We start from the raw sequence: 26,794 nt of genomic DNA on the forward strand, positions 1-26,794 counted from the left end.
TGAAACGAGAATTTCAGAAAGCTAGGGTTTAGAAAGTGAAAGATCAGTGATGGAATGGAGACAACGTAATAAAGAATGCAGGCTAGGCTATATGGCTGGGGAAGAGTGCTCATATAGGATTGACTGAGGCTGTGGATGAATTTGAAAACTGCTATGAGGATCTTGAAATCAAAGGGAGCAGAGACTGCGAACGATAGGCCGTTTCTGAAAGGGTGAGCTAAGCAGGTCTAAGTGACCTTCATCACCTGTATTGATCTTGTAACTATGTTGGAATAGACAGGAGCGGAACCACAAGAAAATGGAGATAACTAATCACTAATGCAAAAATGATAGAGCGATCGAGGGCCTCACTTCATCAGAGTATCGGTGACTTTAATTCATTTATGGGATGTGGGCGTCACTGGCAAGGCCAGCATTTATTGCCCATCCCTAATTGCCCTTGAGAAGATGGCAGTAAGCCACCTTCTTGAACCGCTGCAGTGCGTGTGGTGAAGATACTCCCACAGTGCTGTTAGGTAGGGAGTTCCAGGATTTTGACTCAGACAATGAAGACTTTAACGTGAAGTACTGTGTGCAGATTCACCCTATACCATCGTATTATTCCAAGGCATCTATTTGTAGCAATTTGATCAGTCTACAGGCCACCCTTGTCTGGATGTAAACAATTTTAGCACAGCTATGGGCTGCACCATGGATCCCCTGCAGACTGTTTCTCCCTACCTGCGGGAAAAGACTTGCTGGTCCATCAAGTCCGCAACCAATCCTGCCATGTAGTCTCCTAGGAGAGGCAAAAATAACATAGGCCAATTTAGGGAAAAAAACTCTGAAATTTCTCTTCGACTTCTGACAGCTATCAAACAAGCTCCAGGAGACCATAATGTCTGGGTGACAGAGTGTCCAATGACCAAGCCACCTTCTTTATGTAGAAATGTTTGCCACTTTCAAGCAATTGACCAATTCCCTCTTGAATGCTTGTAGTAAATTCATATACACTGCATGTGCTGACAACTTATTCCAGAGGTTGACGACTGCAAAAAGAAGTACCCGCTTGTATTTAACTTAGTTCTATGCTTTTGTAACTCATACTGACATCCCCAGACCTGTTTCGCTCATACGCCATTTGGACCGAGCCGAATCCTTACATTATCTTAAAGATCTGAATTATATCATCTCTTAAGTCTGTTTTTCCAAAGTAAAAAGCCCTAATGCTCTCAGCTTCTCTTGGTAACCGAGGGCTCTTAAACTAGATATCAATTTGGACCTATATCCCCCACCATGTGAGGGGACTAAAACTGGACACTATTTTTGATGTGGCCTGACCGTGGTCTTATACAGAGAAAGGAGATATTATGGAGCAAGAAGAGTAAAGATTTGATTACTTAATCCACCGTTGACCACTCTTTCCCTCACTTTGCTGATTGGGACAGGCTGATAGGGTGGTAATTGCCTGGGTTGGATTTGTCCTGCTTTGTTTGGACAGGGCATACCTAGGCAATTTCTTCACATTGTTGGCCAGTTGCTATTTATTGTGGCTGTATTGGAACAGTAGCCAGAGACGTAGCTAGTTCTGGATCAAAGGTCTTCAGCACTACAACTGGAATGTTGTTGGGGCCCGTAGCCTTTGCTGTGTCCACTGCACTCAGCTGCTTCTTAATGTCATGTGGAGTTAATCCAGTTGGCTGAAGACTGTCATCTGTAATCGTGGCATTTGTGATTGCTTAGTTTTTTGCATTCAAATGCTGGGCTTCACAGATGTTAAAGATGGGGATGTTAATGGAGCCCCCCGCCTGTTAGTTGCTTAATTGTCCATCATTCATGACTGGATGTGGCAGGGTTGCAGAGGTTTGACCTGATCTGTTAGTTGTGGGATTGCTTAGCTTGTCTATAGCATGCTGCATCCGTGCATGTAATTGTGTAATGTAGCTTCACTGGGTTAGACCTCATTTTCAGGTATACCTGCCTGGTGCTGCTCCCTGCATGCTCTTCTACACTCCTCATTGAAACAGGGTTGGTCATTGGCTTGCTGGTGAGGGTCATGCAGGGCCATGAGGTTACAGATTGTGATGGTATACAATTCTGCTGCTGATGGCTCACAGCACCTTTAAAATGCCCAGATTTGAGCTGTTCGATCTGTTCATCTATCCCACAGCATGGTGGTAGTGCCGAATGACACAATGGAGGGTGTCCTCAATGTGAAGATCGGGCTTGGTCTCCATGAGGACTGTATGGTGGTCACTCCTACTAATGCCATCATGGACAGATGAATCTGCCACTGGATGAGGTCAAGTCGCTTATTCCCTCATGTTGGTTTTCTTACCAGCTCAGTCAGTGGTGGTGCTACCGTGTAATTCTTGATGAAGTCCCTACCCAGAATACATTGTGTGCCCGTACTAACCTCAGTGCTTCCTCTAGGGAAGATACTGAACGTGGAGGAGTACTGATTCATCAGATGAGGGATGGTGGAAGTAGGTAATCAGGAGGTTTCCTTGCCTATGTTTGACCTGAAGCCATGAGACTTCATTGAGTCTGAAGTCAATGTTGAGGACAGCCAGGTCCACTCCCTCCTGAATGTGTACCATTGTTCCCCCATGTCTGATGGCATGAAACATACCCAGGGATGGTGATGGAGGAATCTGGGACATTGGCTGATGGCTTTGATTCTGTGAATATGACTCTTGTCAGGCTGTTGCATAATTAGCCTGAGGAACCTTGGTACTCGTCCCCAGATATTAGTGAGGAAGACTTTACAGGGTCAACTGGGCTGGGTAAGCCTTTGTCGTGTCTTGTGCTGATTTGATGCCTAGGCCTTGATTCAGATCTTTAAGATAATGTAAGCCGTGTGGTTCTTCCAGTTTTATTGTTCTTTGCAGTGGTTTGATTCAACTGAGGGTCTTGCTAGGCCACTTCAGAGGGCAGTTAAGAGTCAACCACTTTGGTGTGGGACGGGAGTCACATATAGGCCACCTTTACTGATACTGACTCTTCCAAGTTTATTTTTCGAACTGAATTCAAATTCTCAAACTGCCACGATGGGTTTTGAACTTGTATTCATCCAAGACTTCCTATTACTAGCTCAGTAACATAACCACTACGCTACTGTATGGCAGGGCAACACCAAGTCATGGATCAATCACAACTTAACTCAACAGCAGGACGCCCAAAGATTCCACTGTAAACTCCACTCACTCACCACAACCACAAGGCATTTCTGCGGCCGCAGACGTGATTCCATGACTATGTTGCCTCCCTGATGCCAGCGTCAAGGATGTCACTGAGCGGCTGCAGAACTTTCTGGAGGGGGAGGCTGAACAGCCAGAGGTCGTGATCCATATTGGTACCAATGACATAGGTAGAAAGAAGGATGAGGTCTGGCAGGCAGATTTTAAGGAATCAGGAAAGAGATTAATAAGCAGGACCTCAAAGATACAAAATTGGCTGAGTGACAGGAAACAGAAAGTAGGGATGAACGGTTGTTTTTCGGATTGGAGGGAGGTGTTCAGTGGTGGTCCCTAGGGGTTAGTGATAGGACCACTGCTTTTCTTGATATATATTAATGACTTGGACTTGGGTGCACAGGGCACAATTTCCAAATTTGCAGATGACAAATTTAGAAATGTAGTGAACAGTGAGGAGGATAGTGATGGACTTCAAGAGGATATAGACAGGCTGGGGGCATGGGTGGACATGTGGCAGATGAAATTTAACACAGAAAAATGAAAGGTGATACGTTTCGGTAGGAAGAATGAAAAGAGGCAATATAAACTAGAGGGCACAACTCTAAAATGGGTACAGGAACAGAGAGATCTGGGGGTATATGTGCACAAATCGTGGCAAGGCAGGTTGAGAAAGCGGTTACAAATGCATACGGGATCCTGGGCTTTATAAAGAGAGGCATAGAGTACAAAAGCAAGGAAGTCATGATGAACCTTTATAAAACACTGGTTCGGCCACAACTGGAGTATTGTGTCCCGTTCTGCGCACTGCACTTTAGGAAAGCTGTGAAGGCCTTGGAGAGAGTGCAGAAGATATTTACTAGAACGATTCCAGGGATGAGGGACTTTAGTTACATGGATAGACTGGAGAAGCTGGGGTTGTTCTCCTTGGAACAGAGAAGGTTGAGAGGAGATTTGATAGAGGTATTTAAAATCATGAAGGGTCTAGACAGAATAGGTAGAGAGAAACTGTTTCCATTGGCAGAAGGGTCAAGAACCAGAGGACATAGATTTAAGGTGATTGGTTCTTTGGCCAAAGGTGACATGAGGAAAAGCTTTTTTATGCACTGAGTGGTTAGGATCTTGAATGCACTGCCGGGGTGGGTGGTAGAGGCAGATTCAATTGTGGCCTTCAAAAAGGAACTGGATAAGTACTTGAATGGAAGAAATTTCCAGGGTTACGGGGATAGGGCGGGGGAGTGGGATTAGCAGGATTGCTCTTGCATAGAGCCGGCATGGACTTGACGGGCCAAATGGCCTCCTTCCGTGCTGTAACCTTTGAGTCTGACCTCCATCCCCCTCTTCAGCCTTTGCTTAGGCTGAACCAGACCATGTGCAATCTTAGTATCCTGTTCAACCCTCTTGCTAAGCTTTAAACCCCACATCCCATTCATCAAGACCACTTATTTACACCTCTAAGATTGCCTGCCTCTACCCCTGAAACCCATATCCATGTCTTTGTTACCTCTGGACTCATCTATTCCTGTGTTCTCCCAACTGTCACCCTCAACTCTAAATGCCCAAAATTCTGCTGCCCTGTATCCTGTCCATTTCAATCATCTCTAATATCACTGATTGACATAACAAAGCAAAGTAACAGTGAGCACTCCAGTAGAATTATCTATCTTTTGGCCTATAGATGGTGCTGTATCCCAAGTTTCAGTAAATGTATCAAAAGCAAAATACTGCGGATGGTGGAAATCTGAAATAAAAACAGAAAATGTGGAAATACTCCAAGTCAGGCAGCATCTGTAGGGAAAGAAATAGAGTAAACATTTCAGGTCGATGACCCTTCTCAACTGGAAGAAGTTGAAAATTAAACAGCTTTTAAGCAAGTACAGAGCTGGGGGGAGAAAACTTCTTCCAGTTCTGATGAAGGGTCATCGACCTAAAATGTTAACTCTGTTTCTTTCTCTATAGATGCTGCCTGACTTGCTGAGTATTTCCAGCATTTTCTGTTTTTATTTTAGTAAATGTATAACTGGCCAGTTTTTCTCCCCTCAAGATGGATAATAGTTGCTAAGCAGTAGAACTGTCCTATAAGAAATGTCTATTCTAATGAACCATAAGCTTCCTTCCTCCTCCACCCCCCCCCCCCCCCCCCAAAACTTACATCTCACTGTCCTTTTTTATGGACTGATTACATAAGAACTTACTTCTCCCACTTTCAGATAAGTAAGTGGTCTTGGATTTAAGGTCATCAACAAAATTAAATCTCAGAAAACTTCAGTACAAGTGGTTTTTCCTTCTGCACATCCGAGTTACTATTGGATATATATTTTAAAACAAATTTTATGTGTAATTGCGCAACAACTTGCATTTATATAGTGTCTTTAATGTAGTTAAATGTCCCAAGAGGCTTCACAGGAGCATAATCAGATAAAAACTGACAGAGCCAAAGAAGGAAACATTAGGACAGCTGACCAAAAGCTTGGTCAAAGTGGTAGGTTGTAATGAGTGTCTTAAAGGAGGAGAGAGAAGTGGAGAAGTTTAGGGACGCAATTCCAGAGCTTAGGGCCTCGATGGCTGAAGGCACCGCCGCCGATGATGGAGTAAAGTAAGTGGGGAATGCATAAGAGGCCAGAGTTGGTGGACCAAAGAGTTCTCAGAGTTGTAGGGCTGGTGGAGGTTCGAGAGGAAGGGGTGAGTCCACGTAGGGCTTTGAACACTAGGTTCAGAATTTTAAAGTCGAGATATTCGTGGACCGGGAGCCAAAGTAGGTCCATGAACACAGGGGTGATGGATAAATGAGACTTGGTATGAGTTAGGGCACAGGCAGCAGAGTTTTGGGTGAGCTTAAGTTTATGGAGGGTGGAAGATGGGAGGTCAGCCAGGAGAGCATTGGAATAGTCAAGTCTGGAGGTAACAAAGCATAGATGAGGGTTTCAGCAGCAGGTGGGCTGAGGCAGGAGCGGAGATGGACGATATTACAGAGGTGGAAATAGACCGTTTTGTATGATGGAGGATATATGATCAGAAGTTCAGCTCGGTCAAACAGGATGCTGAGGTTGTGAACAGTCTGGTTCAGCCTGAGAAAGTGGCCAGGGAGGGTAATGGAATTAGTGGCTAGAGAACAGAGTTCGTGGCAGGTGCCAAAGGCAATGGCTTCTGTCTTCCCAATGTTTAATTGAAGGACATTTCGTTTCATCCAGGGTTGGATGTCGGACAAGCAATCTGACAACACAGGCAGTGGAGGGGTCGAGAGGTGGTGGTGAAGCAGAGCTGGGTAATGTCAGCATAAATGTGGAACCTGATGTGTTTTCGGATGATGTCGCCGAGGAGCAACATGTAGATGAGAAATAGGGGGCCAAGGATAGACCCTTGAGACTCGAGGTAATGGTGCGGGGGTGGGAAGAATAGTGATTGCAGGAGATTCTCTGGCTATGACTGAACAGGTGAGTAGAAGTAGGCGAGAGCAGTCCCACAAAGCTGGACAACTAAAGAGAGGCAGAGGAGGATGTGTGGTCAACTGTCAAAGGCTGCAGACAGTTCGAGAAGGATAAGGAGGGATAGTTTACCACGGTCGGTCACATAGAATGTCATTTGTGACTGATTAGGGCTGTTTCAGTGCTGTGGCAAGGACAGAAACCTGATTGGAGAGTGTAGCCTTTAGGACAAATTATATACGTCTGGAATTTGAATACCACAAAGTTGCACATGGTCTGGTTTGCAATGAAACTTATGTAAATCATTTACGATCTGAAGTATTGGCATTCAGCCAGGAATACTAAGTGTCCAGGTGGCACACTGGTGAGTTTAATTATTTTGCAGTTGATGTTTGTTGTACACTCTTGTATTAACTACATCTATATGATTGCTTTCAAAAAAAAAAGTGGTAATTAGCTTATGTCATGCCTTAAATGTACACGTCAGACCTACATCATCCTTTGCACATCACAACCAAGTTGTTGCACTTTAAATGTGTGTGTAGAGGTAGTTTGATTGTCTTATATAACCACTATCTGTTCTGTTTGCTTAAATAGTCAACCAGCATTGGACAGGAAAAGACACCAAACAGGAACTAGTAACAACCACACAACTGTCCAATCTAACTGCTCAAAAGAAATTTGCAACTTCTTTCAGAGACCATGTAGATACCTAGCCCTTCCACTAACTAGCTAAAACTATAAACACAAAAATTAAAGTATTGAACAACAAAAAACAATTATTAAGTTATGTATTAACTGACCCAAACAACTTTCAGGTAATGGAAATTGTAGTAGCCGAGGGTCAATGACCATAGAATAATTAAGTTTAACATGATCTGGGAGTCAGGTATGTTGCTTTAAAAGGGATTAATTCAAAGAAATGAGGGAACAACGAAAGGAAATTGATTTAAGAAGGATGTTCCACAACATTTCAGTCGAAGATATGTAGAACACTTTCAAAGGAATACTACTGAGTATGCAGGCTAAATTCAGACGAAACAAACATGACTAACTGGATTATAAATAAATTAAAAGTGACAGAAGAAAACCAACCTCTACAAATCCTACAGGAAGCAAGGGAGAAGGATTTTTCATTGGGATAAATACAGGAATGCTTTAAAAGGGTGATCAAAAGATCTAAGAGAAACCTAGAAAAGTGTATAGCTGCTGAGGCAAAATGTAACAGTTAAAAATTCAGTATGATAATAGTAAAAGGATAGTCAGAGAGGAAGTGAGATTTATAAAAAATACAAACAGGTTTGAAATGGAGCATAGGCACAAAATACTAAATATTCTGAATGATTACTTCCTCTAAGTACTCACAAAGGAAGACATGAGCAACATACCCTCCCCAAGCAGAATTAACCAAGGCAAAATTAATAACTTTGATATAAATAAGATGGCAATCTCAGGAAACCTTAAAGGATTAAAAAAAAATCCCCAGGGTTATGTGATATTTATCGTAGTGTGCTGAGTGAGATACTGACTATTATTGAGGGAAACTGGAGAAGTACCAGCAGATTGGATAGTGGAAAATGTACCAAGATATTCAAAGAAACAAGTGACAAAGCATTTTGACACAGACAACTACAAACCTCTTAGTCATTCTTTAGTTCTGTGGGAAGTAATGAAATCAGGGGGAAATTTAATTATCTATGCAACAATAACCTAGTAAACAGCAATTAACATGGCTGTAGAATGGTTCTGTCCAACCAGCTACCTAGATTTCTTTGAGGATTTCACAAGGGAGAAAGCCAACTAAAGCCAGAGCTCCCTGGATGCCAAAAGAGATAGAGTAAGATGAAGCAGAAAAAAGGGGCATATGACAGATGTCAGGTTGATAACACAAGTGAGAACCAGGCTGAATATACAAAGTTCAGATGGGAAGAGAAAAAGGAAATAAGAGGGGCAAAGAGAGAGTATGAGAATAGATGGGCAGCCAACATAAAAGGGAATCCAAAGGCATATAAACAGTAAACTGATAGTAAATTGATAGAAATTAAATAAAAATCTGGAATTAAAATACTAGTATCAGTAATGATGGCCATGAAACTACCGGATTGTCGTAAAAACCCATCTGGTTCACTAATGTCCTTTAGGGAAGGAAGCCTGCCGCCCTTACCCGGTCTGGCCTATATGTGACTCCAGACCCACAGCAATGTGGTTGATTCTTAATTGCCCTCTGAAATGGCCTAGCAAGCCACTCAGTTGTAAAATCTCGCTACGAAAAGTCATAATAAGAATAAAACCGGACGGACCACCCGGCATCGGACCACAAGGCACCGGACACGACAAAGGCAAAACACCAAGCCCAGTCGACCCTGCAAGGTCCTCCTTACTAACATCTGGGGACTTGTGCCAAAATTGGGAGAGCTGTCCCACAGACTAGTCAAGCAACAGCCTGACATAGCCATACTCACAGAATCATATCTTTCAGCCAACGTCCCAGACTCTTCCTTCACCATCCCTGGGTATGTCCTGTCCCACCGGCAGGACAGACCCACCAGAGGTGGCGGTACAGTGATATACAGTCAGGAGGGAGTGGCCCTGGGAGTCCTCAACATTGACTCTGGACCCCATGAAATCTCATGGCATCAGGTCAAACATGGGCAAGGAAACCTCCTGCTGATTACCACCTACCGTCCTCCCTCAGCTGATGAATCAGTCCTCCTCCATGTTGAACACCACTTGGAGGAAGCACTGAGGGTAGCAAGGGCACAAAATGTACTCTGGGTGGGGGACTTCAATGTCCATCACCAAGAGTGGCTCGGTAGCACCACTACTGACCGAGCTGGCCGAGTCCTGAAGGACATAGCTGCTAGACTGGGCCTGCGGCAGGTGGTGAGCGAACCAACACGAGGGAAAAACTTACTTGACCTCGTCCTCACCAATCTACCTGTCGCAAATGTATCTGTCCATGACAGTATTGGTAGGAGTGACCACCGCACAGTCCTCGTGGAGATGAAATCCCGTCTTCGCACTGAGGACACCATCCAACGTGTTGTGTGGCACTACCACCGTGCTAAATGGGATAGATTCAGAACAGATCTAGCAGCTCAAAACTGGGCATCCATGAGGCGCTGTGGGCCATCAGCAGCAGCAGAATTGTATTCCAGCACAATCTGTAACCTCATGGCCCGGCATATTCCTCACTCTACCATTACCAACAAGCCAGGGGATCAACCCTGGTTCAATGAGGAGTGTAGAAGAGCATGCCAGGAGCAGCACCAGGCGTACCTAAAAATGAGGTGCCAACCTGGTGAAGCTACAACTCAGGACTACATGCATGCTAAACAGTGGAAGCAACATGCTATAGACAGAGCTAAGCGATTCCACAACCAACGGATCAGATCAAAGCTCTGCAGTCCTGCCACATCCAGTCGTGAATGGTGGTGGACAATTAAACAACTAACGGGAGGAGGAGGCTCTGCAAACATCCCCATTCTCAATGATGGCGGAGTCCAGCACGTGAGTGCAAAAGACAAGGCTGAAGCGTTTGCAACCATCTTCAGCCAGAAGTGCCGAGTGGATAATCCATCTCAGCCTCCTCCCGATATCCCCACCATCACGGAAGCCAGTCTTCGGCCAATTCGATTCACTCCACGTGATATCAAGAAACGGCTGAGTGCACTGGATACAGCAAAGGCTATGGGCCCTGACAACATCCCAGCTGTAGTGCTGAAGACTTGTGCTCCAGAACTAGCTGCGCCTCTAGCCAAGCTGTTCCAGTACAGCTACAACACTGGCATCCACCCAACAATGTGGAAAATTGCCCAGGTATGTCCTGTCCACAAAAAGCAGGACAAATCCAATCCGGCCAATTACCGCCCTATCAGTCTACTCTCAATCATCAGCAAAGTGATGGAAGGTGTCGTCGACAGTGCTATTAAGCGGCACTTACTCACCAATAACCTCCTCACCGATGCTCAGTTTCGGTTCCGCGAGGACCACTCGGCTCCAGACCTCATTACAGCCTTGGTCCAAAGATGGACAAAAGAGCTGAATTCCAGAGGTGAGGTGAGAGTGACTGCCCTTGACATCAAGGCAGCATTTGACCGAGTGTGGCACCAAGGAGCCCTAGTAAAATTGAAGTCAATGGGAATCAGGGGGAAAACTCTCCAGTGGCTGGAGTCATACCTAGCACAAAGGAAGATGGCAGTGGTTGTTGGAGGCCAAGCATCTCAGCCCCAGGGCATTGCTGCAGGAGTTCCTCAGGGCAGTGTCCTAGGCCCAACCATCTTCAGCTGCTTCATCAATGACCTTCCCTCCATCATAAGATCAGAAATGGGGATGTTCGCTGATGACTGCACAGTGTTCAGTTCCATTCGCAACCCCTCAGATAATGAAGCAGTCGGAGCCTGCATGCAGCAAGACCTGGACAACATCCAGGCTTGGGCTGATAAGTGGCAAGTAACATTCGCGCCAGATAAGTGCCAGGCAATGACCATCTCCAACAAGAGAGAGTCTAACCACCTCCCCTTGACATTCAACGGCATTACCATCGCCAAATCCCCCACCATCAACATCCTGGGGGTCACCATTGACCAGAAACTTAACTGGACCAGCCATATAAATACTGTGGCTACGAGAGCAGGTCAGAGGCTGGGTATTCTGCGGCGAGTGACTCACCTCCTGACTCCCCAAAGCCTTTCCACCATCTACAAGGCACAAGTCAGGAGTGTGATGGAATACTCTCCACTTGCCTGGATGAGTGCAGCTCCAACAACACTCAAGAAGCTCGACACCATCCAAGATAAAGCAGCCAGCTTGATTGGCACCCCATCCACCACCGGCGCACTGTGGCTGCAGTGTGCACCATCCACAGGATGCACTGCAGCAACTCGCCAAGGCTTCTTCGACAGCACTTCCCAAACCCGCGACCTCTACCACCTAGAAGGACAAGGGCAGCAGGCGCATGGGAACAACACCACCTGCACGTTCTCCTCCAAGTCACACACCATCCCGACTTGGAAATATATCGCCGTTCCTTCATTGTCGCTGGGTGAAAATCCTGGAACTCCCTTCCTAACAGCACTGTGGGAGAACCGTCACCACACGGACTGCAGCGGTTCAAGAAGGCGGCTCACCACCACCTTCTCGAGGGCAATTAGGGATGGGCAATAAATGCCGGCCTTGCCAGCGACGCCCACATCCCGTGAACGAATAAAAAAAAAGAGGTAGTGAGATGGGGCCGATTAGGGACCAAAAAGGAGATCTACTTATGGAGGCAGTGGGCATAGCCGAGGTACTTAATGAGTACTTTGCATCTGCCTTTACCAAGGAAGAAGATACAGCCAGAGTCTCGGTAAAGGAAGATGAAGTTGCGATATTGGATGGGCTAAAAATTGATAAAGGGGAGTAACTGGAAAGGCTAGCTGTACTTAAAGTGGATTAGTCACCCGGTCTGGATGGGATGCATCCTAGATTGCTGAGGGAAGTAAGGGTGGAAATTGTGGAGGTACTGGCCATAATCTTCCAAACATCTGTAGATACAGGGGTGGTGCCAGAGGACGGGAGAATTGCAAATGTTACATCCTTATTCAAAAAAGGGTGTAAGGATAAACCCAGCAACTATCGGCCAGTCAGTTTAACCTTGGTGGGGAAACTTTTAGAAACGATAATCCGGGATAGAATTAGTAGTCACTTGGACAAGTGTGGATTGATTAGGGAAAGCTGGCATGGATTTGTTAAAGGCAAATCGTGTTTCACTAACTTGATAGTGTTTTTTGATGAGGTAACAGAGAGGGTAAATGAGGGCAATGCGGTTGATGTGTATATGAGCTTTCAAAAGGCTTTTCATAAAGTGCCGTATAATAGGCTTGTCATCAAGATTGAAGCCCATGGAATAAAAGGGGCAGTAGCAGCATGGATACAGAATTGGCTAAGTAACAGGAAACAGAGAGTTGTAGTGAACAGTTTTTCAGACCGGATTGAGATGTACAGTTGTGTTCCCCAGGGGATGGTACGAGGACCACTGCTTTTCTTGATAAATAATAATGACTTGGACTTGGGTATACAGGGCACAATTTCAGAGTTTGCAGATGACACAAAACTTGGAAGTGTAGAGAACAGTGAGGAGGATAGTGATAGACTTCAGGAGGACACAAAGAGGCTGGTGGCATAGGCGGACACGTGGCAGATGAAGTTTAATGCAGAAAAATACAAGGGGAAATATTTTGGTAGGAAGCATGAGGAGAGGCAATATAAACTATAGGGCACAATTCTAAAAGAGATACAAGAACAGAGATCTGGGGGTAAATGTACACAAATTGTTGAAGGTGGCAGGGCAGGTTGTGAAAGTGTTTAAAAAAGCATACGGGATCCTGGGCTTTATAAATAGAGGCATAGAGTATAAAAGCAAGGAAGTGATGATGAACCTTTTATAAAACTCTGGTTCGGCCACAACTGGAGTATTGTGTCCCGTTCTGGGCACCACACTTTAGGAGAGCTGTGAAGGCCTTAGAGTGCAGAAGAGTTTTATTAGAATGTTTCCAGGGATGAGGGACTTTAGTTACGTGGATAAACTGGAGAAGCTGGGTTGTTCTCCTTGGAACAGAGAAGGTTGAGAGGAGGTTCACTAATGTCCTTTAGGGAAGGAAACCTGCCGTCCTTACCCGGTCTGGCCTATATGCGACTCCAGACCCACAGCAATGTGGTTGATTCTTAATCGCCCTCTGAAATGGCCGAGCAAGCCACTCAGTTGTACAATCCTGCTACAAAAAGTCATAAGAATAAAACCGGACAGACCACTCGGCACCGGACACGACAAAGGCAAACCAAGCCCAGTCGACCCTGCAAAGTCCTCCTCGCTAACAGCTGGGGACTTGTACCAAAATTGGGAGAGCTGACCCACAGACTAGTCAAGCAACAGCCTGACATAGCCATACTCACAGAATCATACCTTTCAGGCAACGTCCCAGACTCTTCCATCACCAGCCCTGGGTATGTCCTGTCCCACGAGCAGGACAGACCCACCAGAGGTGGTGGTACAGTGATATACAGTCAGGAGGGAGTGGCCCTGGGAGTCCTCAACATTGACTGGACCCCATGAAATCTCATGGCATCAGGTCAAACATGGGCAAGGAAACCTCCTGTTGATTACCACCTACCACCCTCCCTCAGCTGATGAATTAGTCCTCCTCCATGTTGAGCACCACTTGGAGGAAGCACTGAGGGTAACAAGCGTCCAGAATGTACTCTGGGTGGGGGATGTCAATGTCCATCACCAAGAGTGGCTCGGTAGTACCACTACTGACTGAGCTGGCCAAGTTCTGAACGACATAGCTGCCAGCCTGGGCCTGCGGCAGGTGGTGAGCAAACCAACATGAGGGGAAAAAGCTATTTGACCTTGTCCTTACCAATCTACCTGTCGCACATGTATCTGTCCATGACAGTATTGGTAGGAATGACCACCGCACAGTCTTCGTGAAGAAGAAGTCCCGTCTTTGCACTGAGGACACCATCCAACGTGTTGTGTGGCACTACCATCGTGCCAAATGGGATAAATTCAGAACAAATCTGGCAGCTCAAAACTGGGCATCCATGAGGTGCTGTGGGCCATCAGCAGCAGCAAATTTGTTTTCCAGCACAATCTATAACCTCATGGCCCTGCATATTCCTCACTCTTACATCACCAACAAGCCAAGGGATCAACCCTGGTTCAATGAGGAGTGTAGAAGAGCATGCCAGGAGCAGCACCAGGCGTACCTAAAAATGAGGTGCCAACCTGATGAAGCTACAACACAGGACTACATGTACGATAAACAGTGAAAGCAATATGCTATAGACAGAGCTAAGTGATTCCACAGCCAACGGATCAGATCAAAGCTCTGCAGTCCTGCCACATCCAGTCGTGAATGGTGGTGGACAATTAAACAACTAATGGGAGGAGGAGGCTCTGTAAACATTCCCATCCTCAATGATGGCAGAGTCCAGCACGTGAGTGCAAAAGACAAGGCTGAAGCATTTGCAACCATCTTCAGCCAGAAGTGCCGAGTGGATGATCCACCTCGACCTCCCAATATCCCCACCATCACAGAAGCCAGTCTTCAGCCAATTCAATTCACTCCACGTGATATCAAAAAACAGCTGAGTACACTGGATACAACAAAGGCTATGGGCCCCGACAACATCCCGGCTGTAGTGCTGAAGACTTGTGCTCCAGAACTAGCTGCGCCTCTAGCCAAGCTGTTCCAGTACAGCTACAACACTGGCATCTACCCGACAATGTGGAAAATTGCCCAGGTATGTCCTATCCACAAAAAGCAGGACAAATCCAATCCGGCCAATTACCGCCCCATCAGTCTACTCTCAATCGTCAGCAAAGTGATGGAAGGTGTTGTCGACAGTGCTATCAAGCGGCACTTACTCACCAATAACCTGCTCACCGATGCTCAGTATGGGTTCCACCAGGACCACTCGGCTCCAGACCTCATTACAGCCTTGGCCCAAACTTGGACAAAAGAGCTGAATTCCAGAGGTGAGGTGAGAGTAACTGCCCTTGACATCAAGGCAGCATTTGACCAAGTGTGACACCAAGGAGCCCTAGTAAAATTGAAGTCAATGGGAATCAGGGGGAAAACTCTCCAGCGGCTGGAGCCATACCGAGCACAAAGGAAGATGGTAGTGGTTGTTGAAGGGCAATCATCTCAACCCCAGGACATTGCTGCAGGAGTCCCTCAGGGCGTTGTCCAAGGCCCAACTGTCTTCAGTTGCTTCATTAAATACCTTCCCTCCATCATAAGGTCAGAAATGGGGATGTTCGCTGATGATTGCACAGTGTTCAGTTCCATTCGCAACCCCTCAGATAATGAAGCAGTCCGTGCCCGCATGCAGCAATATCCAGGCTTGGGCTGATAAGTGGCAAGTAACATTCGCGCCAGATAAGTGCCAGGCAATGACCATCTCCAACAAGAGAGAATCTAACCACTCCCCCATGACATTCAATGCATTACCATCACCAAATCCCCCACCACCAACATCCTGGGGGTCACCATTGACCAGAAACTTAACTGGACCAGCCACATAAATACTTTGGCTACAAGAGCAGGTCAGAGGCTTGGTATTCTGCGGCGAGTGACTCACCTCCTGACTCCCCAAAGCCTTTCCACCATCTACAAGGCACAAGTCAGGAGTGTGATGGAATACTCTCCACGTGCCTGGATGAGTGCAGCTCCAACAACACTCAAGAAGCTCGACACCATCCAGGACAAAGCAGCCCGCTTGATTGGCACCCTATCCACCATCCTAAACGTTCAGTCCCTCCACCAGCGGCACACCGTGGCTGCAGTGTGTACATTCCACCGGATGCACTGCAGCAACTCACCAAGGCTTCTTCGACGGCACCTCCCAAACCCACCTAGAAGGACAAGGGCAGCAGACACATGGGAACAACACCACCTGCACGTTCCCTTCCAAGTTATACACCATCCCAACTTGGAAATATATCACCGTTCCATCATCATTGCTGGGTCAAAATCCTCGAACTCCCTACCTAACAGCACTTTGGGACAGCCTTCACCATACGGACTGCAGCGGTTCAAGAAGGCGGTTCACCGCCAACTTCCCAAGGGCAATTAGGGATGGGCAATAAATGCTGGCCTTGCCAGCGACGCCCACATCCCATGAACGAATAAAAACAATTGGTAGATGTATTAAAAATCATGAAGGGTCTAGACAGAGTAGATAGAGAGAAACTGTTCCCATTGGTGCAAGGGTCAAGAACCAGAGGACATTGATTTAAGGTGATTGGCAAAAGAACCAAAGGTGATATGAGGAAAAACTTTTATTACACGGCAAGGTTAAGATCCGGAATGCACTGCCTGAGGGGGTGGTGGAGGCAGATTCAATCATCGCTTTCAAAAGGAAATTGGGTAAGTACTTGAAAGGAAAAAATTTGGGGAGCTACGGGGAAAGGGCAGGGGAATTGGACTAGCTGGATTGCTCTTGCATAGAGCCGGCATAGACTCGATGGGCCGAATGGCCTCCTTCCTTGCTGTAACCTTTCTATGATTCTAGGTGAAAGTCCAAATAAATTATAAAGTGCCTATAACATAGTGTACCTAGACTTACAAATGGCTACTACTTCAGTTCAAATCTGTAGAGATGCAAGGTAAATAGCTGAAGGATAGAAAACAATGAGTGGTTGTTGGAGGAGTTACATCTGGGTGGGAGAGGGGTGGAGTACAAAATGTGGTGCCCCAGGCTCACTGTTGGGACAACTACAGTTTATAATTTACATTAATTCAGAATTCAGATTCAGAAACTCAATGCAAATTAGTCAAATTTGCAGATAATACCAAACCAGGAGGGGAGTGGAATCGAAGAAGGCAGCTCAGAAATTACAGAATGAGTTGGACAAAATATGTTTGTGAGCAGAACAATGGCAGATGAAATTTAATGCTGACAAGTATAAAGTATTGAACACAGGAAGAAAAGATGGGCAACACACATACTCTGTGAATGGTGTTGAAATAATTAAAGGTCTTGAGAGACCTAGGAGTCTTTGTAGACGCAACATTGCAGAGCAGCAATCAACAAAGCCAATAAAATGCTGAACCACTTAGCCAAAACATGTCAGAGGAAGTTGTGCTGTGCTCTGGTCAAACCACACTTTGAGTACTTAGTTCACTACTGATTTCTGAAAAACAAAGAACTGATAACAGGCTGCCTGGCTGGAGAGTCTAGAACTAGGGGGCATAATCTCAGGATAAGGGTCAGCCATTTAGGACTGAGATGAGGAGAAATTTCTTTACTCAGATGGTTGTGAATCTTTGGAATTCTCTACCACAGAGGGCTGTGGATGCTTAGTCATTGTGTATATTCAAGGCCAAGATAGATGGATTTTTGGACTCTCGGGGAATCAAGGGATTTGGGGATAGGGCGGGAAAGTGGAGTTGAGGTCAAAGATCAGCCATGATCTTATTGAATGGCGGAGCAGGCTCAAGGGGCCATATGGCCTACTCCTGATCCTATTTTTTATGTTCTTAAGTACTACTTCACACAAAAAATTAACATTTGGAATGGACTTTCAGATAGACACATGAAGGCAAAAGCCCTGAAATCAGTTAAGAAACAATTAGATGCTTAAATAGGGAGAATCTGAAGTGCTTCTTGATGGATGAATTAAGATAGGTCAAATACCTTCCTCATCAGTAATTGTGAAATGCTCTAAATCTGCCAACAGTTTTTCTTCTGGCAGGGACTAAAGTTGTGCTCAGTCACAGCCGCAATAATTAAACTGGGCCTTCAGGCCCCATATATTTTCTGGAACTCTGTGTGTGAGCAAGACTGCAGTTTCCTATTATCAGTGGTAACCCTTCCACTTTCTTTCTGAATGGTCGCCATTACCTCCTGTTGGACCATTTGGGGTTGCTATCGTGGCTCCTGGGTACCTTTTCTTCCCTACCCCTGCAAACGCTAGACACCACCCAGCACTGCTAAACAACTTGCAATTATATATTCCCCTTAATATAGAAAAAGGTCCCAAGGTGTACACAGAGACATAAGGAAAAATGGATGCCAAGCCAAAAGTAAGTGCTGTTTTTAGGATTCTAAAGGGACTAATGTAGACCATGACAAGCTATTCCACCTGTATAGAATAGAATCAGAGGACATGGCTTGCGCTTGAAAGGTGGAGGGGGGGGGGGAGAGGAAGAGGATAGTGCAATTGATCACGTCAAAGGCTGCAGAGAGGAGGGATAGTGCACCATGATCAGTCATAACGAATGTCATTCATGACTTTGATTAGGGCCATTTCAGTGCTGTGGAAAGGTTAGAAACTTGATTGGAGGGATTCAGAGAGATAGAAGGGAGGCATGTCACAGAAGGCTTTGTTGGTGATTGGGATGACAGGAGTGAAGGCAAGTTCAAAAGATGACTGAACATGTATAGGGGAGTTTATATGGAGGAGAAATTTAGGGAGGGGAGAACAGTGGATTTAGAGGATAGAGAAAGCATAGGGAATGAAGATTGATATCACCAAGTCACTTGGGGTTGAAGCTGAGGCTGAGGGTGGATGTCTTGGGGGAGAAACGCAAGGTAGGGCTTGAGGTGGATGGCAGACAACCAAGATTTTAAAAGCGGCGGGAGGCATTGAACAGAGTAAAAGATAGTCCAACAGTTTTATTTGAAAATCACAAGCTTTCGGAGGCTTTCTCCTTCGTCAGGTGAGTGTGAAAGCGTCCGAAAGCTTGTGCTTTTCAAATAAAACTGTTGGACTATAACCTGGTGTTGTAAGATTCCTTACATTTGTCCACCCCAGTCCATCACCGGCATCTCCACATCAAGAGTAAAAGATGCCAGAGTAGCAAGAAAGACCAAGTATGACATGTGATACGGGCCAAACCATCTGCGCGGCGGTTTGGGCGGGGACGCTTTAGCAAGGCGCAAAGTGACCGGGTGTGCTGAGGTTCAGTCAAAGCCAGGAATGTCACTGTGTTCTCATTCCACAAGCCAATCCTGCATGACTACTCCCAATGCCTTTGACATGCAAGGTCTGCACTTTCTCACTCTCGTGTTTCACTACCTGCTAACCTCCTTCAAACCTGACTGTTGTTTATGTGAAATAAAGATTGAGTGTCAGACTTTGAGTGATAGAAGTTGCATTTATAAACCAAACACCTCTTGTGTTTTGCACTTGATACTCTGCCTCACTCACAAGTTAGTGTCTGCTGATAGACGTCATATGTAATTCACCGCACACGCGCAGTTTGGTCGGCTGTTGGCACCTGCGCAGTGCTGACCCAGGTCTATAATGGCGGCGGCGATGTTGATGTCGGAGTGTCAGCTCGGGATAGCAGGCGGTGGTGTCGGAGGATTGAACGGATTTGGCGGAGGAGGAGGAGGCAGCGGTCACAATGGTCCCGGGTCTGCTCACGTCCCTTGGAACAGGAGTTTAGAGAGAGCGCTGGAGGAAGCTGCCGCGACGGGCGTGTTGAACTTCAGCGGGAGGAAACTGAAGGAGTTCCCGAGGAGCGCGGTGAACCAGGACCTGACGGACACCACGCAGTCGGGTGAGCGAGAGCACGCAGGCGGAGAGGCTCGTTGGCTGGGGCGATAGAAGGTCGCAGGTCGTTTGGTTCGAACTGAATTAAAAGAATGTTGTAATTAATACAATTTAAAAAGGGGGAGGCACGGTGCGTACGGGCACGAGCAGGGTGCTCGCGAGTGAGCCAGGGCCTTGGGCACGCGCAGGGGAGGGGACACGCACGCACTGAAAGTTCGACTTACAACAGTCGTTCGCCGACTGTTCTGCAACCACGTCAATGTCACCAAAAATACACATTAAATGGTGTCAATGAGAGGCAATTACCCAGATCCTTAATTAGATGGAGCGGTGCGTTTTGGTTAGTTTTCCTCATCGGTAACTCGCCAGTGACGAAGTAACGAGCAACGATGTTGTTATTGCTCGTTCCTAAGTAATTTGAAACGTTTTTAGTTATGTTAATTTACGATCAAATATTTTCATAACATAATTTGCATCATTCTAAATTGATTCCAACCATATGCTATAATTAACATGATAGTAGGAGAATGACATATTCAGTGTTAAAGGTCACACCAAAATAGACTAAAATATGTATCCAGCTGTGAAAATATGGAAGAGGCAACACAGCGTATAGCATTGGATATTACTCAATCATAGTTCATTACAAATGGTCAAGATGTTGAATTATCTACTGTTCATGTAACTTTAAACTTATGGCTTTTGGCATGGCTCCAACTGTATCTTGTATGACTCTAATCCTTCCTGCCAAACCTTCAGACTCAATTGAGAGTTTAATTACATTGGAACATAGGAGCAGGAGTAGGCCATTTAGCCCATTGTGCCTGTTCTGCCAGTTAATCTCACCACAGGATCCCTCAATCCAGCATTTCCAGATAGTTGTGATGCGTATTAATGCTTTTTAAAAAAAAACCCTGCAATGTATGATGACCATCAACACTAGTGTATAGTAAACAAGTAAATCAACAAAGGGGTGAAGGGATTTAAATACAATGAGAATTTTAAATTGGAGACGTTAGGGGACAGGGAGCCAAAAAAGGCTGAGGACAGGGGTGATGGGTGAGCGGTACCTCTTCCAGGATAGGCTATGGGTGGCAGAGTTTTGGATGAACTGTTAGTTTATAGAGGGTGGAGGATGGGAGGTCAGCAAGGAGAACATTAGAATAGTCGAGTGTGGAGGTGTCAGAGGCAGGGGTGGAGGTGGATGATGTCTTGGAGTTGGGAGTCTTTGTGATGGCGATTGCGAACTGTTGGATTCAGTCTGAGCTAATGGCTGGGGAGGAGGATGGAATCGGTGGCAAGGGTGACAAGTTTGTGGCGTGGGCTGAAGTCAATGGCTTAAGTCTTCTCATTATTTAACTGAAGGAAATATCGTCTCATCTGCGACCGGATGTCAGACAGGCAGTCAAACAGAGGCAGTGGAAGGGTTGAGAGAGGTAGAGCTTGGTGTCGTAAGCATGCATGTGGAAGCTGACCCGTGTGTGGATGATGTTGCCAAAGGCCTTTGCTAGCTTCTTGACAAAAGAGCAATGTTCCGTGTAAGGCTACTGTGCTCTCATTTTTCAATGCCAATTTTTATCAATTTGCAATCTGTGAAAATGTTCAGAATTTTAAAATTTCGAAACACAAGTTTTTGTTTCAGTAACAGTTACATAAAGTTTTTAAAAACTTGCATTTATATAGCACCTTATTATGACTCAAAGTGCTTCGCATGCAGTGAATTCCATTCAACCTCTACCTCTCAAAAATAAAGCTAATTTGGCTTGTCTGAAAAACATAATTTCTAGTGATAAGGAGCAAAACAAAATTCCGGCCCAGCATGTTCAATGGTCTTGAAAATCAATTAACAATTGGTTAACAATACCAATATTAAGGAATGCATAATATTCACTAGATTCCTCAATATTCTATATGCTTTTCCAATTTGTACTTGAAACATTGAGGAGTGATTCTGTATTTAAGGATGTCCTGTTCACTTACAAGTTTACAGTTGTAATGCTCAAATACTATACTTCAATTCTACTGTGTAGTGTAGTCTGGTGGGAGAATGTGTATGGTTTGAGCTGGAATGTCACCAGCATTATTTCCGAAACCTGCAAATTCAGGATTTTAACTTTTTTTGAGTAAGGTTACCAGTAGGTCCAAGAAATTTCAGTCTCACTGTGCTGGTTGATTTCTTAAGTTTTCATCTCACATGCTATGAAACTGAAATAAACATTACTTCTTACTTGCAAGTACCTTTATTAGTTTTATTGCTGTGACATTAACCGTAAACAAAAAAAATAAACAATTTCAGATTAAAAAGTTTTAAACATTTCTACTTGCCTGCCTTCCCATTTGCTTCCATTCATTTATTCTCTTTCCACCTACCTCATTATTAATGCATTAATTACCATTAACTTTTTTATATACAGCATTTAACAATCTATTTATTTCTTCAGCCTCTCTGTTCCCACTGCCCTTCTGAATGAGGGAACAGCTAGTAAAAAGTTTGGTTTTGATTAGCTAAAACCTGATGTCAAAGATTATTTTGAGCCAGTTCATAGTGACCAGGTGAATCTCTGACCTCTAAACCTTGGCTGCCCACAGAACCTAATACCACCCTGGCTGCGCGCAGCAGGCTACGGTCAAAAATATATTTTGCTTTTGATCCCAGATGCTATGTGGGAAGATTTGGATTTTGAATATAATCTTAAGAAATCCATTGTTAAATATGAGAGAGAATGTTAATTCATTTTTTAATTTTATACTTTAAGCACTCTTAGGTTATAGTATATACTTGAGATTTATTAAATCTATGAAGCTATAATAAAGTTTTGGATTGTTAAAGTATTGATCATATTCTTCAGCTTTGAAGGAAAATATTGCTACTGAAGCACATTTTCTGCTTCACTTCCGCTTCTCCATGCCACATTTTTGATCTTCTGTTAACTACTATTTCAGTCACTCCGCTTAAAATTGTGAACGTTTGGGGGGAGGGGGTAAAGGCTTTATTAAAGGCGTGGCAGTAATTTTTAAAAACGTTCAGATAGCAGAGTTTTAAATAAGATAACGTGACAGACAAGTATTATTTTATTTGTTGTATTTGAATTATAAAGATTTTTGAACATTTCACTGATTCACTTAGATTTGCTTTCTGTAAAGGTCAAATTGGGGGCTTTGTTACTCAAGTTACATGGTTTGTAGAATTCTAGACTTAAATGTTTTTAAACACAAACTTTTTGTTAAAAAGAAAATAAATGGACATAGGAGAGAGAATTTTGACTTCAGATAAGGGTTTATTAAATCATTATGCCATCCGACCAATGTTTACTGCTGTAAAAAGACATTAAAATGGGTAGAATGTACAACCAGCACTTATCAATTAGAATGCACTCACATATCCAGTAACTTCGGCAATTATCATTCGAAGGGGACTATGTGGTTGAAACTGCAGGTTTTTTGCATGTAGAATCATCGAATTTTATGGGAGAAGGTGGCTATTCGGTCGATTGTGCCTTTGCCAGCTCTCTAAAAGAGCTATTCATTTTGTCCCGTTCTTCTAATCTTTCCCCGTGCCCATTAAAATTTTTCTTCACATTTATCCACTTTCCTTTTAAAAGTTATTATAGGTTCTGCTTCCACCACTGTTTCTGGTAGGCATTCCATATCCTAACAACCCTTGGTATAAAAAAAAATTCTCCTAACTTCTCCTTTGTTCTTTTGGTGATCATCTTAAATTTATGCCCTATGGTTATCAACCCACTGACCAGTGAAAATAATTTTTCCCAATTTACCTTAAAACCCCATATAATTTTGAACAACTGTATTAGATGTACATCTTCTTATTCTAATGAAAAGAATCCCAGTTTCTCTAGACTCTCCGTGTAACTGAAGTCTATCATGCCTGTTATCTCTTATTCACTGAGTCCATGGACTTAATATCTTTCTTAAAGTAAGGTGCCCAAAATTGGACGCGATACGTTAACTGTGGCCTGACCAGTGATTTGTTTTTTGATTCAACCTCTTAAATTTTGTACTTAGTATCCCTATATTTACAGCTTTATTTGAAAGTTTCATGTATCTGAACCCCCTAAGTGTCTTTGCTCCTCTACTTTTAAAGTATTAACATTCAGTGTACAGTGTTCTCATACTTTGGGAGGATAAATGAATCATCCCACAACCCTCTATACTAAATGTTGATTGACCTCTATTTGCCCAACCTACCAACTTGTCCATAGTCAGTATTTGCATATGTATAGAGGTAAATTTGTTATGATTATTAATATGGCGTTAAAGCTTCCATCTGTGGATACTGGATTAATTTGGATTTGAATTGGAAGGTTGCCATCAACCTAATGCAAATCTGTTCTCCCGCTCTGCCATGAAGAAATGATCTGCATGTGATGAGCTGGTGACCCAGTACTGCTTGGCACTTAAACTGAACTGTGGCTGAGGAGTATGGAGGCATCAGAAGACCTAGTTTAGTTTGAATGATTACAGCCTAGATTGATACTGTTGAATAAAACAGGGCTTCATTTGTGAAACAAGATGATATCATGAGTTTTGGTTTAATATGATTCTAGAGGACTTGCTGTGAACATGCTTCCATGGCCTCATGCACTGAAACACTGATTAGCAGTTTACATTAAACAATTGATTAAAACTTGCTCACTTCGGAAATTAGAATGTGTATATATTTCCTGTTATTTTAAAAATCTTAACTTTGATGGTAGGGAATTAGAGGTGATTCCTGCATTTCCAAATTTTAAATAAACTTTTTAAGTGTCCTTTGAACAGCACCTGGGAACTTTTAAAAATGGATATGCTTGTAATTATGATTTTTTAAATTCACCTGTAAGAAGTAATATGTCATCTGATTTATTCATGCCATTATTTACATTCTCTTCTCACTGTGTCTGTAAAAACTCTACATTTTGAAGGTAAAATTAGTACCTCCCTAGATTTTCTTTTTGTGGAGCGACATACTAAATGTGGTTTTCAACTTGGGGGTTGAGGGGGTTCAAAAATCATAAAATTCTGAGTTGAAAATTGCATTGCAGTAGTGATTTTTCTGCTTTGTTTCTTCACAATTTTTGTCAGGAAATGGGAAAGCAGGTGTATCCACATACAGTCTGATTACCTCAGCGCTTCTCTCAGAATTTCCTATCAGCCATTACTGTGACTTGTATTTCAATAATTTTTATGGGTCCCATTTTGGCTTTCCTTCTAATGTTTTTGTACAAAGAATGATTGTTTCCACTATGCTGAAACTTCTGCCTTTAAATACATGTACTTGAGCAAGAGATTGGAAGTCAAGTTGGCAGTAGCAAATCTTGGTAAATACTAGTAAACTAAAAGAATGCAGAGAATTTTCCTAGTATTTATAATATGTTCTTCCAGATTTCTCCTGTCCTTTCCTGAAGGTGCTGATTCTTACTGCGTTATGATTCCATTGGCAGTTCTGTGTTCCATCTCCAAAGTGGCCATTTGAGCCTAGACATTATGAGGGCAACACAGCTGAATCTGTCCGTGCTTGAGGATTGCACATAAGCACTAGCAGGTTACTGAATAGTCAACAGGAATAGAAGCTTTTTTTTTTGCCCCTCCCTCATTAAGGAGTGAGTGTTGAAAAACAATTGTAAAGCCCCAACCGTTGCCCTGGAACAGATCTTGGACATTGTGAACTGCATGGTCAAGAACTTCGTCATGCGGTGCATTTACCTACAAGTTGACTGTCCAAAACTAAAATGCTTGCAGTAATTTGTTAAAAACTGTGGAACAGCCATTAGAAGCCTACAATATTTGAGTTAAATATTACAAAGAAACAATATAAAGCAGTGTACAGATATTGATTAGAAACAATCGAAGGAGTGTAAAACTCACCAATGGTTAAACGGTAAAGGTACTGTCTCTGAGCCATACAAACTAAGAAGGTTCAATCTCTGATTTATGCTGAGCTAACTGATCTAAGCTGGGGTAGCAGTAGGAGCACGACAACTATCCAACTGTGTACCTAGGTAAAGAAAGCAAAAATCAGCCAGGGTTTCTCCTCCTGATTTGTTGTACCCTGCTGGAAGTGTGAACATGTGGTCACTTGGTAACAACCAGATGCTCTCCACAGTTGGTAGCCTGCTCATATCGTGGATAATGGCCATTTAGTTGCAGTACAGGCAGGACTTCCCCCTGTTGAACTGTATTCCAGCAAGGAAGTCAACACCTCTTTGAGAGCGAGGAGGAGAGAAAATTGGAAAGAAAACTTTTTTTAAAAATCGATGAGCGGACTGAGATACTAATTTGTTTATGTAACATTTTCCTCAAATAATCTTGCCTTGAGCCTAGTTTTCTGTTGTGAATTTTAGCCTCCTAGTTCCATGTCTTGCAACAAAATTAAGCAGCTCAGCAATAGCTGTAAACTTGGCCCAGTTTTACTTGGCCCCAGTTGCGGTGATGATGCAACGGGACAGAAATTCGGTGGGAAACTCTTCAGTATGAGTTTTAAAATAAAATTCTGAATTGCTGACCATCGTTATTTCCTTTCAAGCATCACTTTTGAACTATGACCTCTGTTACAGCAGTAACTCTACAACCATGGAATTTGTGGGAGAAAATGTAAACTTAATAACGGTCGTCTTCATATCAACGCATAGTTCCTTATGATTGGAAGTTGTACTCTTAACCATTTAAGCACTGTAAACACCAACTTATGATCTCTAAGATTGTTAAGAGTTTAATTAAATTTGAGTGATTTCCTCACCAGAGATTAGAATATAATTTAACAAGCTTTGAAAAAGCACACAAGATTATTTGTTTTAAGGCATGAATACAAATTGCACATTTGAAAATGGGATGTTTTTTTTAAAAAAAGTATTATAGAAGTTTTTGAAAATCAGGTCCTTCAAATTCACTGCATTTGTGTGTGATCTCAGGATCTTTTAACTGATGTTGAATGATTTCCACAGATGCCTTGCGAGGAAATATTATGTCAGTTGCTCATATTTCTAGTTTAAATTCTATATATTCAAAAATGATTAGAATATGTTTAAATGCTGGAACAAAATGGAAAAAATCAACCAGCGTTCCTGTCCACTGACCTGTGCTGGAAAGAACCTATCTGAGCATCAGATGAGAACAGTATCAAGCTCAACTATGATGCTTTCCACAGTCAA

The 26,794-nt window shown here is 43.7% G+C and overlaps 2 protein-coding genes across 9 annotated transcripts in view; both read left to right on the forward strand.

Annotated features, from left to right (window-relative positions):
* Nucleotides 1-26,794, forward strand: part of rpl35a (ribosomal protein L35a) — a 290,790-nt gene that overhangs the window by 105,695 nt on the left and 158,301 nt on the right. The gene's annotated exons all lie outside the window — the stretch shown is intronic.
* lrch3 (leucine-rich repeats and calponin homology (CH) domain containing 3) overlaps nt 19,372-26,794 on the forward strand; it is a 124,492-nt gene continuing 117,069 nt past the window's right edge. For all 8 annotated transcript variants that reach the window (XM_067995171.1, XM_067995169.1, XM_067995172.1 and 5 more), the window contains exon 1: nt 19,372-19,653. In XM_067995171.1, coding sequence (XP_067851272.1) covers nt 19,395-19,653 — 259 coding nt within the window. In that variant the 5' untranslated portion in view covers nt 19,372-19,394. The remainder of the gene's footprint in view (nt 19,654-26,794) is intronic.

Source organism: Heptranchias perlo, chromosome 13, assembly GCF_035084215.1.
Source record: "Heptranchias perlo isolate sHepPer1 chromosome 13, sHepPer1.hap1, whole genome shotgun sequence".
NCBI lineage: Eukaryota > Metazoa > Chordata > Chondrichthyes > Hexanchiformes > Hexanchidae > Heptranchias > Heptranchias perlo.